The sequence below is a fragment of the Pithys albifrons genome, chromosome 6, assembly GCF_047495875.1.
Source record: "Pithys albifrons albifrons isolate INPA30051 chromosome 6, PitAlb_v1, whole genome shotgun sequence".
NCBI classification, from domain to species: Eukaryota; Metazoa; Chordata; class Aves; order Passeriformes; family Thamnophilidae; genus Pithys; species Pithys albifrons.
In genome coordinates, this window is record NC_092463.1 from 5564772 (window position 1) to 5580163 (window position 15392).

The following is a 15392-nucleotide window of genomic DNA, read 5'->3' on the forward strand; positions in this document are numbered from 1 at the left end:
TTTGTGGGGGTACAGTCAGCATGATGAGGGCTTGGATTGGGGCACAGTGGGGTTTGAGAGAGGGTGATGCTGGAGGAGACAAGAAAGGGGTTCTTGGTCTCTATTGATTTAGGCTCTTAAGAGTATTTATACTCTGCCAGAAGGTTTTATTTTGCTTTATTTCCAAATATGCAGGAGATGCAGCCTTTAAATCATGCTTAGGATTCAGCATTGCAAAAGGCCTGTCTTGGATATAACTGCACTGGTGTTGTCAGGGAAGAAAACGTTTATGGGACCTGTGGAATGGGACACGAAATGGGCTCATTTTCAAAATCAACATGTTGGTCCCATATACTCATCTTGTAAGTAATAAGAATTGTGAAGGTCAATCCTCAAGAATGTTTATGTGGTCTGTACTACCTTCCTCAGAGACACAGGGAACTCTAAGGCAGTTAAAGCTGGAGGTACATTGAATTGAATTTTGACTTTTAACTCGAATTTTAACTCCTGACTGCAAACTGCACATGCTGAACCAAACATATTCCATGTGATCAAAAGCAACTTCTGCCCCTTCAAGGCACTCAGTTTTTCATTGAGGAAAAGTGTTCCTGTATCGCTCCAGGCAGTTTTTCATGGAGGAAAAATGGTCCTGTCTAGCTGCAGATGACATTTAAAAGTCAGTCCAGTATTTTTAAATATGAGCAAAGAAGAATTTTTAATATAAAGCTGAAGTGAAAATAATGTTATTTGAGACTCATCACAAGAATTAACGAGTCCACAGCCATAGCAAAGTTTCTAACAACTCCTCATGTGCATTTGGTTTGTGCTTTTGCACAAATAGAACTGCAGCCAGACCTAGGACAGATGTCCCCATGTCTGTGACTAAATGAGATGGTGAATTAATGAATTAACCTAAAGAAATACTTTAAAATTCAAAAAGTGATTAAAAATCCATTTTTTGTAGAGAAAAAATCAGCATAAAAACTTTTGAGACAGAAAAAGGCAGTGATTTAGCTGAAAATATTTCAATGTTTGCATTTTTATGCAAAAAAATAAATTCCACAGGTGTGGTCCACAAATGGGCAAATTAAGCACTTCACCAATTGTTTGTTTTGAAGCACTCTGGATAATTTTCAACAGTTGTTTCTTCTCTTGCCTGATGGTTCTCAAACACCAAACACCAGTTTTTAAAAACCTTCACTTTTGAACAAGAGTAAATGTTTATTTCAGTTCCCAGCCCCTGGATTTAGTAACAATTCCACAGTTTAAAGCAGATTTCAAAGAACAGCTTTGGATAAGAGAGTAACTTGGTGATAAGGAAACTGCAAAGTCCTCTGTGTTGTGCTGATGCCTCCATAGTGTGCTGCTCATGATTTGCACAACATGGAAATAGAGGAAGGGACGCTTATCTGATATTTTCTACACCACCACCAAAAGAAACAATGTGCTAAGATTCTTCTTTTATTGCCAGATTCAAGTGTGAAAATATTAGATGAGCTACATCCTGCTAGGTGTGTACTACTCGTTGGCCTGCACCATTTTGTGAGGGCGAAGTGTGTTCAGAAGTCCAGGGGAAGAGACAGAAAATGCTCCTTTCTGCACTGTCTGTGTCCAGTTTGCAAATGTCCAGATAATCCCAGTGGCAACAAGAGGGAGATCTTTTTACATTTAGTAACATTTATTTCTGCATTCGGTATCAAGTACATAAGTGCAAATATTCAGAGTCCATATTAAGTCCATTAGGAACTACAGAGAATGTAATACAAATCGTAATAAATTGAACATGCTGGAACTTTCCAGTTACCATACATGTAAATCAGCCTGTCAATCCTTTACGACAAAAGTACTGGGTTTTGTTTCCTTTTTTTTTGTTTTTTTGAGTTATACAAAACTGATTACCATAAGTACCGATTACTGTTTATTTTATTTGTGCTGGAAAACACTAAAACATCAGTCTACAATTCTATATAGTTAATAAAGATGAATCCAACCAGCAACCCAGTGACGTAGAAGCAATTTTAACTATTGCATCAAGTGCGCTAAGCAGGAAAGCCCCTAGCCACATGTAACATTAAAAGTTATAGAAGCAATGCCAATAGAAGAAGGAAAAACACTAAAAAAAAAATTAAATAAAGAGGTCAATATTATTTAGGCTCTCACCATCATGCACTTTATAAGCAACACAAAAAACCACATCTAGTACACTTTTCTCTTTACTATACTTTTAGTGCTTGACACAAGTGATTGCAAATATTCTAAGTGCAGAAGCAGTAGGGGAAAAGCACTGCTTCTGAGTTTTATGTTTCTAAGATTATGGTGTTGAGGAAAAAAAAAGAATGATAAATTTGCAGTAAAGTGTAAGAACAGAGCTGCTTCACTCCAGATTTCCCCATTATTCACTGCTGTGGTCGATGAATTCTTGCTGTCTTGCTTTACTCTGCCTTTCTCTTAGCACCTGGGATTTTAGCTTGAATCCTAGAAATAAAGTAGAAAAAGAAAAAGAAGGCTTATATGGTGATGCAGTTACTCCATTCCAGTGGATCCCCACTTGGATTCCTATCCAGGGTTAATCTCTAGCTCACACTCAGTGTGTTCTCTCAACAGGTGGACTAAAGTGTAGTAAGAAAAAGAAGTGATGCCCATCTGTGTGTTCTTACAGGCCTGGGTTTTGGTGATTCATATAACCATGGGGTGTGCTCAATGTCTTCTACCCCACTTCATTATTCCTCTACAGTCTGCTGTCTATAGAAAGACAGGAATTAAATTGCAAAAAAAAAAAAAAAAAAAAATAAAAATCAGTACAAACCTTTAGTTCTGCCCAGGGATGAGGATTTTGCAGAATAACAGAATTACTTGCTGTAAGGAGACCCTGGAAGTCTTTGAATCACTTTCTATACGAGGCAGGACTATTGCCAATGCTAAATCATGTTGGCCATGTCTTTGTCGTGCTGCATCTTGAAAACCTCCAAGGCAGGAGGTTCTGGATCCTCCCTATGTAACCTGCTCTAGTCCTAATCTCCTAGTGGAAAACTTTCTCTTAATGTCCAACATCAACCTCCTAAACTAGATTTATATTGTTGCTCCTTGTTATAAACAACACCTGCCACTACTGAACAGTTTGGCTCGATCATCTTATAACTTCACATCACGTACTTAGAGGGTCCTATGAAATCACTCCTTGCCAGGCTAAATAACCCCAGTTTCCTCAGCAGCTCCTCATGAGTCATTTGCTCTCTGTACCCCACCATTTTGTAGCCTTCCACTGGATACCTTGTTTTTCACCCAACTTCTGCAAAGCCGTGGAGAAAAACTGCTGAGATCCATGGATCTACTTTCCAGATCAGCCGCCCTGCTTCAGTAATTCTCAAGTTTGGAGAGCTACGCTTAGACCCTCACTGTGCCCTTAGAGATCCCACAAAAGCTTTCGATAAAGACAATGCTTAGGGAACTAGAGCAGACTGCATCTAAAATTTCATCCATGTCCTCCAGCCATTCCATAGAGGTTCATAACACTAAAAATCGTGGTGACTCCATTGTGAATTTTCTTTCTGTAACAGGGTGGTGTTCTAATTCCCACCTTTTCATTAATGGTACTATTAACTGCCTGAATGTAAAAACGCAGGCCTGGATTGGGCAGTGGAGAGGGGAATTAATTCATTCCTTCTATTTGTCCTGGGCAGGTAAAAGAATGGAAATGAGTCTCTGTTTGGGCTGCTCTGTCCACAGTTCCCCCAAATGGCAGGAGAAGGGGGACAAGGATGTAGAGTCACAGCTCTGCATTAATCTGCACTCAGCTGAGGAGCTCTGTGTTTCTACAGGGATCTGCCCTCCCACAGCCCCTCACATTCCAGGATCTGGGAAGGACATCATTGACAGGACAAGGTGTCCCCAGGAACCACCCACGCCTCAGCCACCCCCAGTGCACCACAACTTCACAGCAAGAGTTCTGGCCAAGTCTGCTGCTGGACTCACTTTGCCACGACAGTGTTCATGTGGGTCCGCACAAGTCCCAAGTATTGATCAATCTGTGCCTGCAAAGAGCAAAACGACACCAAGTCAACCAGGCAACAACAAGGCAGAACCACCAAGACACCCGAACTGCCCTGTAAGGACAGACTTACCTGGTACTTGTCATATACAACAGGGAGAGTAAACATAGACACCACAGCTGAGGAGAAAAAGAGCACAGTGTTATATTCCTGCAGACCAGATGCCTCCAGAGAAGAGACCTACTTCAGTGACAAACATGTATCATGACACTTGGTCAGCTGATCCACCAGGGATCTTTGTATTAAAAATGCACTTGGCTGAAACCTCCCAAATATGGAATTTCCCCCTGCTCTGGGACTATTAGCTGCAAAGCCAATAAACCGCAAATTAGTTCTGGTAGGAGGGACAACGTAATGGGATAATGAATATTTACTGGGAAGGGAAATAAATGTTGATGGTTTAACTGCAGGGAAGGCTCACGGAGGATAGGGTGTTTTGTCTAAGTTGAAATTGTGAGGGAGTTTAAGATAAAAATAGATTTTAAAAGAAAAGCTGATTTTTACCCATTATCAGAAGAGTCAGGCCATTGAAGAGGGCTCCCACGTAAGTCAGCAGCCACATTAGTACTGCAAACTAAATTAAAGATGGATCATTACATCACCTCCAGTGCTGGCAAAAGAAGGAATTAGGTTGCTTAACTAGCTAATAAAACAGTACATTAGCCTTTTTTAGTGTGGAAGGGAGTTGTTAAATAAGGCATATTAGGAACTAGATAGTCTTTCTGGGTGTATAAACACCATTCTCCATTCTGTTCACTGCTTCTCACCCTCCTAGCTGAGCTTTCATGTGTATTTAGGTCTTAATTGGATATATGTAGGACTCTGCATTGAGAATGGCATAGGCAAACTTCTGCACCCAGTTTTTATGATGGCAGGAGACATCAGGTTAATCAAAGCCCCAGAGTGGTAATTCCAGGTACTGAAAACTCTTGATGCTGAGATAGGTACATTTTCCTAAAAATCTTTACTAACTTAGGAGCCTAAACCATGTCTGCTCTCTTAATGATTTTTCGTTTGCTCTGAAGAACACCTGCTTGGGTGTAAAGCTGGAAATCAGTAATTCTTTCAGCAGGGAGTGAAAAAAGACCTTCCCGCACAGTAGAAAATGCCACAGGTAGAGAAAATCCAGATTAACAAGGGGAACACCATTTTGTAACAAAGTAACAGAAAGCATAATGCAGAGATGCTTCTAGAACTGTGGTGGAGCTAAGCTCGTTCTGCATATTTATAAATCCTGTATTACACATCAATACATTCAAATACAGAGTGCCAAACCTCTAAAGTGCCAGAAAAAAGAAGTTTTTAAATCAGAAGGGACAGCAACTTTTATGTCTGGAGCTACACAAAACTAGGTTTCATGACAACCCTGTCAACATGGGAAGCAGCTCTTTGAAATGTAGATGGATCCTCTAGAGAGGGTTTAAAAATACTTAAAGCAATCCTACTTTTAAAGAATCCACAAGGTCCTGAACGAGAAAGAGTCTCCTCAGCTCTTTGACTGTGCTGTTGACGTATAGCTGGAGACAATCTGTGTATTTCTGGATCTGGTCCTGTGAAAGATTCATCTCCATCTCCAGGTAGGCTCTGCCAGAAACACAAGTCAGGTTACAAACCCAGGCAGGTTCACCCTCTCCCCATGCAGAGCCTGGCCTTGATGGGATCTGTCTTTTTAGCCCACCCAAAGAAGGATCCAAATCCTAGCTGAGGGGTTTCATAGAATCACAGAATGGATTGGGTTGGAAAAGACCTCCGGGATCATCAAGTCCAACCCTTGGTCCAACTCCAGTCCCTTTACCAGATCATGGCACTCAGTGCCATGGCCAATCTCAGTTTAAAAACCTCCAGGGATGGGGAATCCACCCCCTCTCTGGGCAGCCCATTCCAATGCCTGATTCCTCTCTCTGCAAAGAATTTTTTTCTGATCTCCATCTTAAATTTCCCCTGGCAGAGCTTGAGCCCATCGTGCCCCCTTGTCCTATTGCTGAGTGCCTGGGAGAAGAGACCAACCCCCACCTGGCAACAACTTCCCTTCAGGGAGTTTCCTTACAATTTTCTGTGCTATGGGCTCTGCCTGTGAGTCACAGCTCAAACTGACCCAAGTGCAGCAAAAGGAGCAGCACCCCAACTTTCTTTTCAGTGCGTGTTTTTTAAAACCACATCAGTTCCATGACTTGGTTTACCAAGTAGTTGGCACAGCAGAGGAGAACGGATCACTGTTCTCTTGGACCAAACACTACAGACCCTGTGAAGGGTGGAGAGGGCACCAGCATTGGGACTGACACCATCACCTAGGTAATGGGTTGCTGTATAAAAGATACAGATAGCTTCCCTCTATGCCAAATAGATTGTGCCTGGAAACAATACTCTTCCTGCTTGCAGAGATACTGCATTAGCTCTAATAAAACTCTCTTTTGCTGTTTGCTTAAAATTTTCTGGATACTTTGAATTTCAGAGAAAAAAATCCCATGTCTTAAGAGGATGATGATTTTTGTGTTGTTTTTTGCCTCTCCAGGATCTGAGCCAATACAGCATTACATCTCTTGGAACACAGAACAACAGAAAATATTAATTTCTGTTTTGTGAGCAAGAAAAGAATTTTATCCAGTATAAAAGCAGCATCTAGAGAAACATGATTTGCCACTGGGAATGGATCCTTTACAAGACAAACAGCTCCTGGGCCATGCCTGTAAAGCACTCACTTGAAGGGGTGGCCCTCGTCCGTCTTCTGCACAGCCTGTAGGACCGATTTGTAGATTCTGAAGCTAATGGTGGCCGAAAGGCCGGCGAGGGCCAGGTAGGCCACGACGCTGACGACGCTGAACTGGGTCAGGGAGAAGAGCAGCAACAGGAGGCTGCCAAACACGATCCCTGTCTGCTTGATGTCACGCCAGTACAACAGGTCGATAGCTGGGGAGAGAAGACCAACATGTTAAAGGCGGGAGCTGGAAGGGCATCAAGGATGCCACCACAGCCACAGCGATGCTTGGAGTCCTTGCAGGAGGGTAGAAGGAGGAGTGATGCTTCTGCTCACACCCAGCATCAACAGGAACTCCTCAAGAGAAGCAGCAAAGTGACTTGAGTGACGCACTGAGGAAATTACAACTGATGACCTACTTGAAATCCTTGTTTTCCTTGCGCCTGTGCCTGGGTTAGATAAGATGGATGAGTATCTCCAAGCACAGCACGGTGGGTGGGTCTCTTGCAGCAGCAAGGAAAATGCAAGCTGGGGTTTGTGTTGTTGCTAGGTCTGTATGGAAGATTTCAACCTACCTTACTCAGTCTGGAAGCCCTGGATTGTTTTTTTGTCACAGGTTCAAATGCCAAATCACAGCATTTCCCAATTTTGGTTGTCGGTAAATGAATGAGAAAGGTTGGGACTAGCCACCATAAACAACTTTCCCATTCAAAGTTTTGACAATATAATTTTGTTATTTTTTAAGTTTTGAGACAGGAAAAGACTCCTGGTTTTACCACTGCTTAACAGTTACATGCCTAAGGAAGCATTTTTCAGATAAGGCCTTAAAATACAGAATCAAACTCTTTTGCTACTCAATTCCAACCATCTCAGAAACACTAAAAACAAAAAAGGCTTTCTGCTTGTTATGTAACCTTCCTGTCCATGGGGGGTGTTGGTTAGAACAAAACAAGTGCATAAAACCATTTTCGACTACTGTATTTTTACATTTGTAAAGCAGTTAATTTTTACAGGGCTTTTCACCCACTTTGTATAGTTTATTTCAACCTTTCCAGCAAACAATCTTACCAGCAGGAACAGACACTATAAAAGCAAAATTTTATAAAAGGATTGTGGAATATCCAGTCCACAAAGGTGAATTTAATTTGCACATACCTACAGCCTTTTTCTGAGAGGACTCTTTATCCAGCCAAGGAACATGCTCATGACAATCTAAACAAAACGGCTTTAATTTCACACAAGTCCTCATGAACAGCTTGAACACACCACCAGTCAAACAGATTTCATAGATACCACTTGTCAAATCATTCTGAACAAAGAGTAAATTCAGGAAAACTGCAAGCTGTCAAAAAAAAAAAAAGTCACAGATACAAAAAGCAACAAAATTAATCCAGCCCAGTAGTTCTTGTATCTGATCTCCAAAAGCTGTGAGTCACCACATCTTGTTTGCCTGAGTCAATGAGGTATATTACTCATTACTATTACATGTATTAGTGCTGCATTTCAAAGCAATGGGTTTGAATGTAAAAATTGCTGTTGTATTACTGAGCTCTTTTCTCTCCATGCAACATGCACATCCTACTATATTCTTTATCAATATACAATACATCATAACATTTTACTATTTCTAAGTGTCATCTCTCAGCATTAGACCTGCAATCGTGAGCACACACGACTAGATCTACAAACTGCATGGAAGCCACAGGACAAGAGATCTTGGTGCATGTTTGGGGATCCTGGGTGCTAACTTCAAAAAATAGGGACTGGGCTGGAGTCTTTCCAGATATATGCCCAAGCCTCCTTCTTGCAGAAGCCCCAGGGCACGGAGCAGGGGATGCTCCAAAATGCAGTAACAGAAGAGTGTGAGCACACACCTGTATCAGGGATGTTCAGCAGCAGACAGGGATGTATTGATACAGCTGGAGCTCCACAAAGTGCTCACATTATTGAGGTGCTGCAGTAGGCAACTTGCAAACCATCCTTACAAAATGGCATCCAGAAGACAAGTGTGCAGGTTGTACCACTTTTTCATATGCTTTTTCAGTCAAGGTGCTGCAAAATTCGGCAGCACAACAACCTGGGGTGTTTTCCCCAGCAAACAGAACAGGATATATTGTAGTTACTGTCAGGGGGGTGAGGCCCTGGCACAGGCTACCCCATCCCTGGAAGCATTCCAGGTGAGGCTGGATAGGGCTTGGAGCAACCTGGTCTAGTGGAAGGTATCCCTGGCCATGGCATGGGGGTTGGAACAAGATGATCTTTAAGGTTCCTTCTATGCCAAATCATTCTGAGGTTCGGTGATTATTCACAACCTTTTTGTGCTTAAAAATCATTTTTGTGCTTAAAAATTCAGAGGCCATTATTGGAAATTTACACAAGCCGCACTTTAGATACTTGAATTTTCTATCACACAAAACCTCCACATAAAATTAAATAAGCACAGGTGAGCTAACTCAGGCACATCATCTGTTGATGACAGAAAAAGGCCACCTACCAGGGGAAAACACTCCCAGGGACACAGGCAAGCAGAAAGGAAAACAAATGAGAGCTGAGCCAACAAAAACAAACCCCACTCCAGCAGGGTTCCCTGAGTCAATCCCAATTAATGGTAAGACCCAAAATGAGCAACAAAGCCTCTTTTTTTTTTTGAGGATCTTCAACTCGTACTCCTGCAGACTAGCTGTGATCTGTATTCTCATGCAGATACCAAACAGCATTTTCTCGTTCCCCTCAAAAAGGAAGATGCCGAGTTACTCAAGGGAGACTTCACCAGGTGTGTGTCTAACCTGAAAGTTCCTGCCAAGGAATGACTGGGATATTTACTAAGCTGTATCAGGTAAGGAAAGGGTCAGAGCGAGATGGAGAGCAGCCAAATGACACAGTTCTGGGGACATGTGCATGACCAAGAGAGAAGATGAAAAGGCAGCTGACCTCCTTCACCAGCCAAATGAGACCTGAGAGAGAGGGATCCTGTGTCTTTTAGACCTGAGGCAAATATTCCCATGTGCATGGAAAAAATATGTGCCAACTCTAGGTGGAAAATCTCAGCACAGAGCAGGGAGATACGAGCTGAATGATTGGTACGTGGCTGTCCCACTGCCCAGGTACAGCCTGGGAACACATTCCCCACCCCACAGCCTGCCAGGTCTGTCAGGATTTTCAGGGGCAGGAAGCACATCTGTCCTCTCCTTGTCTCCCTCGAAGGGATGGGGCTGTGAGACTGCTGCCATGTCCAGCTGTTTGGGCAGGATTTGCTGCTCCTGCAGCCGTTCCTCATCCTCTCCCTTAAGGAGAAGGGAGTGAGGCAAACCACTTTGCAAAATGTGATGCAGGAGGGAGGGGATTCTCACAGCTCCTTGGGCAGGGAAGGGGGAGAAGAAGAGTCCAGAGCTAGAATCCATGGAAACTTGTGGAATCCAGCCATGATTGGTGGACTTCCCTGAAGAAAACACTTTTCTTTTTTGCTGACAGGCCTCAGGGATTTGAGCTGTATCAATTCCCCTGGAATTTGGATGCTGCTAAAAACACCTGAGCTGTCTGTCAGAGGCATGTTTTCTCATTCAGTCACAGCTTCAGTCACTTCAAAGGCTTTTTACATTATTGGAACGGAATAGAATAGAATAGAATAGAATAGAATAGAATAGAATGATTTCTGTTGGAAGGTACTTACAAAGATCATCTAGTCTAACTGCTAGACTACTCCAGGGCTGACCAAAAGCTAAAGCACATTGTGGAGGGCATTTTCCAAATGCCTCTGAAACACTAAAAAGTTTGGGGAATTGACCATCTCTCTATCAACCCTGTTCCTGGGTCCTACCATCCTCTTGGTAAAGAAATGCTTCCTTGTCAAGTCAGTAGTAAAACAAATTTTTTGCCCTACATTTCCTTACATAAACAAATCTCCCTTATAAGCAGGCAGAGGTACACTGGGTGCAGAATCTGGGATCCTTTGCTTGGGTGCCATTTCCTCCTGTAACCATTTACACGAGAGATAAAACACCTAATACATCAGTGTCTGGTGGTGTAAATGGAGACCAGGCAAAGGAATGAGAAATTTGCTTCTTCATCAGCAAGGGAACCCAGACTTGGGTGCTTCAACCCCCTTCAAACCATTTTTCTTTTTTGCATTCTGAACAGAAATGAAAATGAAAGATGAGGTCACCCACCCCATTTATATGTCTGCTTTGAGTTTCACCTCATCCTATATTCATGTAAAACTGATTAAGATACCATAAAACTCCCTCAAACATTCACTGACCCCAAGAGTTTACTGCCCTTCAACAGGTCACTATGTATAACTGGTGGCCTGAGTCTTTGACAAGGAGCAGCTCCCTGTTCCTGCATGAATCCCTTCCTTGGCATGCTGAAGACACAACCACCCAGGCTCAGAGCAGCCTCCCCAGCACATGGGGACACAGAGGGTACGAGGATGAGCTGGACTTGCAACATTTTGCACACACACACTCCTCTGCAGAGACACTCACCAAGACCAGCTGGCCCCATGCTCGCCCAGCTGAGACAGGCTTTGAGCTCAGCTCATAGGTGGGTACAGCATTCCCCAGATAAACTGAAGAACGGAGGATCCCTCACAGCATGAGTTAATGACATAATAATGAAGTGCTTTGGTCAATCTGTAGGGAAAGAATAAAAGGTCCTAGTGCAGTGCAGGGTCCTGCAAGCTCTGGACGTGCTGCTGATGGTGTGTGAGGGTGTGCACGGCGCTGCCCAGACCCCACTACAATGGCACAATTCTGAGCAATGCACACTGAATATGCATGAGGCAGGAGCCTGGTGCCACGTGAGGCTGTCGATATGTGGTTTGCACGCAATTGGACAGGGGCTCAATCTGTTTGGCTGAGGCAAGATCCACTTCCAAGAGCCAAAACGCCAACTTCAAAACACCCAAAGTTTGCAGCTTGGATTTGCAAGCAGAGTTTGGGCACTGAAACCAGCCTTGGCTTCAGTGAGGGCTGAGTTCCTGCTGTTTTGGAAATCACTACTGTGAAATCCTGACCATGCCCATTAACATGCAGAAGCTGTTCAGCTGCAGCTTTCCATGATCTCCCTTTGGCCTCTTGGAAGGAGGGAAGCAGCCTCGGTCACTTTGCACTCTTTCCAGTACAACTCACCAGAGCTCTGACTCATTTGCAGAGGTATAAAAGGACTCTGGGTTTTGCCAGAACTGCCTTAGACTCAAAACTATTCGTATTTATTATGGAGGACTTGCCAGCCATCTCTAACACAGGAGCATGGCAGGTCACTCAATGCCACTGCCTTTGAAGAATTTTCCTGGAGAAGTGTGTCTGATGAGCTGTTTATCTGAAAGTATCGCCTGCTCATGTTTTTTAACTCACAGAACTTGTAAAATCTTTCTCACATAGTCTTTTAGTTGAAAGAAAGAGTTTTCAGGGTGCCAAATTGGTATCTCAGCTATACTTTATGGCAAAACCTCTCCTACATAAATTAATGTGATCCTCCATTTGGGGCCAAACCCCAGACCAGCAATGCACAAAGGTGAACTCTGTGATACAAGCAAACACTTGTCAACATGAGCAACTGGTAAATATCCATGTTTGTGAGGCAAGTTAAAATTAACCTCACAAATGTAAGAAACAGCAGCAGCAGGCAATGCTTGTGCCAGCAAGGAATGGCTTGTGAGTACAGTGTGTGAAAGCTCTCGCAGTTCTCATCGTGGCTTTCAGCAGAAAATGTTTCTGCTCCTCACAACTTGGTATCAAAAAATCTAGAAAACAGATGTGGGGGCTGGAAAGGGCAGTGCTGGAGCAAGGGGTGAACCATTTGAGACAGCTGAGGTGAGCTAATCAGTGATGCTCCTGAGTCCATTCTCCCCAGGACCTGGTGGTTTATGTGGTCCCCAGAAGCATCATGGTGTGAGGCAGCTGCAGGCTCAAGGTCTTGAGCCAAGATCCCAGAGGAAAACCAGAGGATCCAAACCAACTGTAGCTAAAATGTCCTCACACCTTCAGAATCCCACATGGTTATGTTCTAAAAATATATTTTTATAAAAGAAATGGGGATCTCTCCATTCTGCATCTCAAAGAAAGATGAATGATTTTAAGATAAAAATTTATGAAGATCAACTGACCACTGGCTGGACAATTCACATCTTCCCCAGCTTCTCCTTCCTATACTCTGAAAATCTCTGTTCTCATCTTTTGACTTTTCAAGTTTTTCCTTTACTGCAACAACTGTGTGAAAAATCAACATTCATCGAGCAGCATTTACAAGGAAGTCAGTACAAAAAGTGTGGCAAACCCCTGGTATCCAGGCTTAAAATGAGGCCCACGGGCCTTGAGGACTGTATAAAAGGTTCTATACTCTTCAGCATACTAATAATATCCCTGGATCTGATCAATGGGTTGTACAGCTTCACTCCCTATCAAATACTAGTTTTAAAGACAAGTGAGAACAACCTGTCTACACACACCCTTTAGTTCTGTACAGACTGTAATACTATGACTTCATAAATATAAATGACTTCATAAAGCACTTTTCAGACCTACTGGGAGTGAAAAGATCAGAAAACATAATTTAGAAAGAACAATCTTGTCTATAGCATTGTCATAAAAATATTTGACAACAAATGCAACGATGCTGTAGGGTTTTGAGTAGAAATAAATATTGCTTGCACTCAAAGCAAGTTCAGTTTGCAGCTTTAACCACAGGATGCAGGACAAGGCTTTCCTTCTTCTCTCCAGTGAAGGATCCAATGTGGACACTGCTCCTCTCCCCACAACAAATCTGATTCTAATGCAATACAGATGGATACACAGTTGAATGAGCAGTCTGGTGCCTTCAAGAGACTGCTGTGATGAACAGCAGAGCCAAGAACGGATATCTGTGCTGTTTCATGAGGCATTATCTCCTTATCCTTCATCTCCAACCTTGAGGAATCTCTCCCTGCTTCTACCTTTTGTGAACACTCTGTCCATTAACTTCCTGTTCAGTTCAGCTTTGTGTCTTTATCATCCACCTGTCCCAAGACTTAACTTGAAAGTTCAGACCTTCTTGGTCCCCAAAGTCTGATGAGAGGATACCTGGAGCAAGAACAGGACCAGGGAAATGGAAAGTTTTTATACTGCATACCTTCCACATTATATATCCTACTCCATTTGCAAGATCAGGATGTGAGCAAAAAAGTACTGGTTGTCTTATATGAGGCACCAAAGTGGGTTTGGGTAGACAGAAGAGGATTGGCAATAAAAAGTCAGCCTTACAACTACAGCACACAGAAGCGCATCACAGTATTATCTCTTATTGATATTATTCATCAATGTTACTTTCGCTGTTAATAATGATTATGCTGTTTCTATTTTCATTTTCACATGAGAGATGTTTGAATACAAGGATTAAACACAGCAAACAGCAGGAGAAACACACACCTTCTGCTCACAAACTGTGTCACTACCTGCCTTGGATAATTTTTGTGGAGGATGACACTGCTCCCACCTTAAGTGAGCAGAAACCGAGGAGACCAAGCAGAGCCCCTGAATGCACAAAATGCCATTGAAATGTTGAGATTTTCCCAAGATGCTGCTGGACTAAAGTAACAGACATGGACCCTCTCTAATTCTATCCAAACATTTGAAAGTCTTCAGACTTTCAAAATGAATTGTTCAAACCTGTATTATTTGTGATAATTAAATGTGATGTGGAGAGAGTATCCTTTCTGATATAAAAAAAGCCTCACCAGAACTCACTACCCAGAGACCTAATGAAAACAAAACCAGCTCTCCAATGTTGCCTTCACTTATTGCCCCATCAGCCTCCTGCTAGAATTTAAATTATTCCTCAGAGAATACCTTAAAATAACCTTATTTGGGGGGAGTTTTAACCTTGCTCTGGCAATGAAAGAATATTGTCCATCTACTTTTAAAAGACATGGTGCTAAGCAACCTGGTCTAGTGGAAGTTTTCTCTGGCCATGGTAGGGGGTTGGAACTAGACAGTGTTTAAGGTTCCTTCCAACCCAAACCATTCTATGACTGTGATGGCACAGCAGGTGTGCAGAGCTCATTATCTCACTGATTTTTTTACCTCCTTGATCAAGGTGTTTATTGGGATGGTTGGCAGACAGTGTGAGGCACATTTAAGAGATTTGTTCTCTAACCTTAAGCTCTCAATCTTACAGTTGTATTCCCATCAACAGGAATGTGATGGAAAAAGAACTGACAGAAACCAAATTGAAACTAAATCTGAAAGCGGAAAATCTTGACAAATTTCAATCTAATTTCACAGGAAATAATCTGTGAAACTAGGAAAGAAATTCCTCATCAATTAGTGTAGTTATGTGAAACTATTAGTTAACTTGGTTGCACCAGGTGATGACTTGGTTGCAAGATTTTAGCCCTACCAAGAACCAAATATTGGGATAGATTTTTATTGTGTGCATCCCAGCTGAGAGATCAGCCCAGACTATTTTCATAAAAGCACTGAAGGTACCAACTGGCTGAAGTTTTGCTTTCATTATAAAGCTGTAATTAGATAGGCTTCACAACTGTCAATAAGATTACAGATTAACAGCATGAATCCATATTATTGCCACTGAACTTTTTTGGCCTTAAAGTGGGGAACGTCACCAGGAATAGTTCCCATGATCCTTTCAAAACCAATGAGGTAGGGAAGGTGGTTCTCTGAAAACAGCTGCCA

The 15392-nt window shown here is 42.5% G+C and overlaps 1 protein-coding gene across 3 annotated transcripts in view; it reads right to left on the bottom strand.

Annotated features, from left to right (window-relative positions):
- Nucleotides 1-1638: 1638 nt before the first annotated feature.
- Nucleotides 1639-15392, bottom strand: part of RTN1 (reticulon 1) — a 122137-nt gene continuing 108383 nt past the window's right edge. For all 3 annotated transcript variants that reach the window (XM_071557307.1, XM_071557306.1, XM_071557308.1), the window contains 6 exons: nt 6728-6935; nt 5474-5612; nt 4533-4602; nt 4101-4147; nt 3952-4010; nt 1639-2454 (listed from right to left, as the gene is read on the bottom strand). In XM_071557307.1, the coding sequence (XP_071413408.1) occupies nt 2412-2454; nt 3952-4010; nt 4101-4147; nt 4533-4602; nt 5474-5612; nt 6728-6935 (566 nt within the window). In that variant the 3' untranslated portion in view covers nt 1639-2411. The remainder of the gene's footprint in view (nt 2455-3951; nt 4011-4100; nt 4148-4532; nt 4603-5473; nt 5613-6727; nt 6936-15392) is intronic.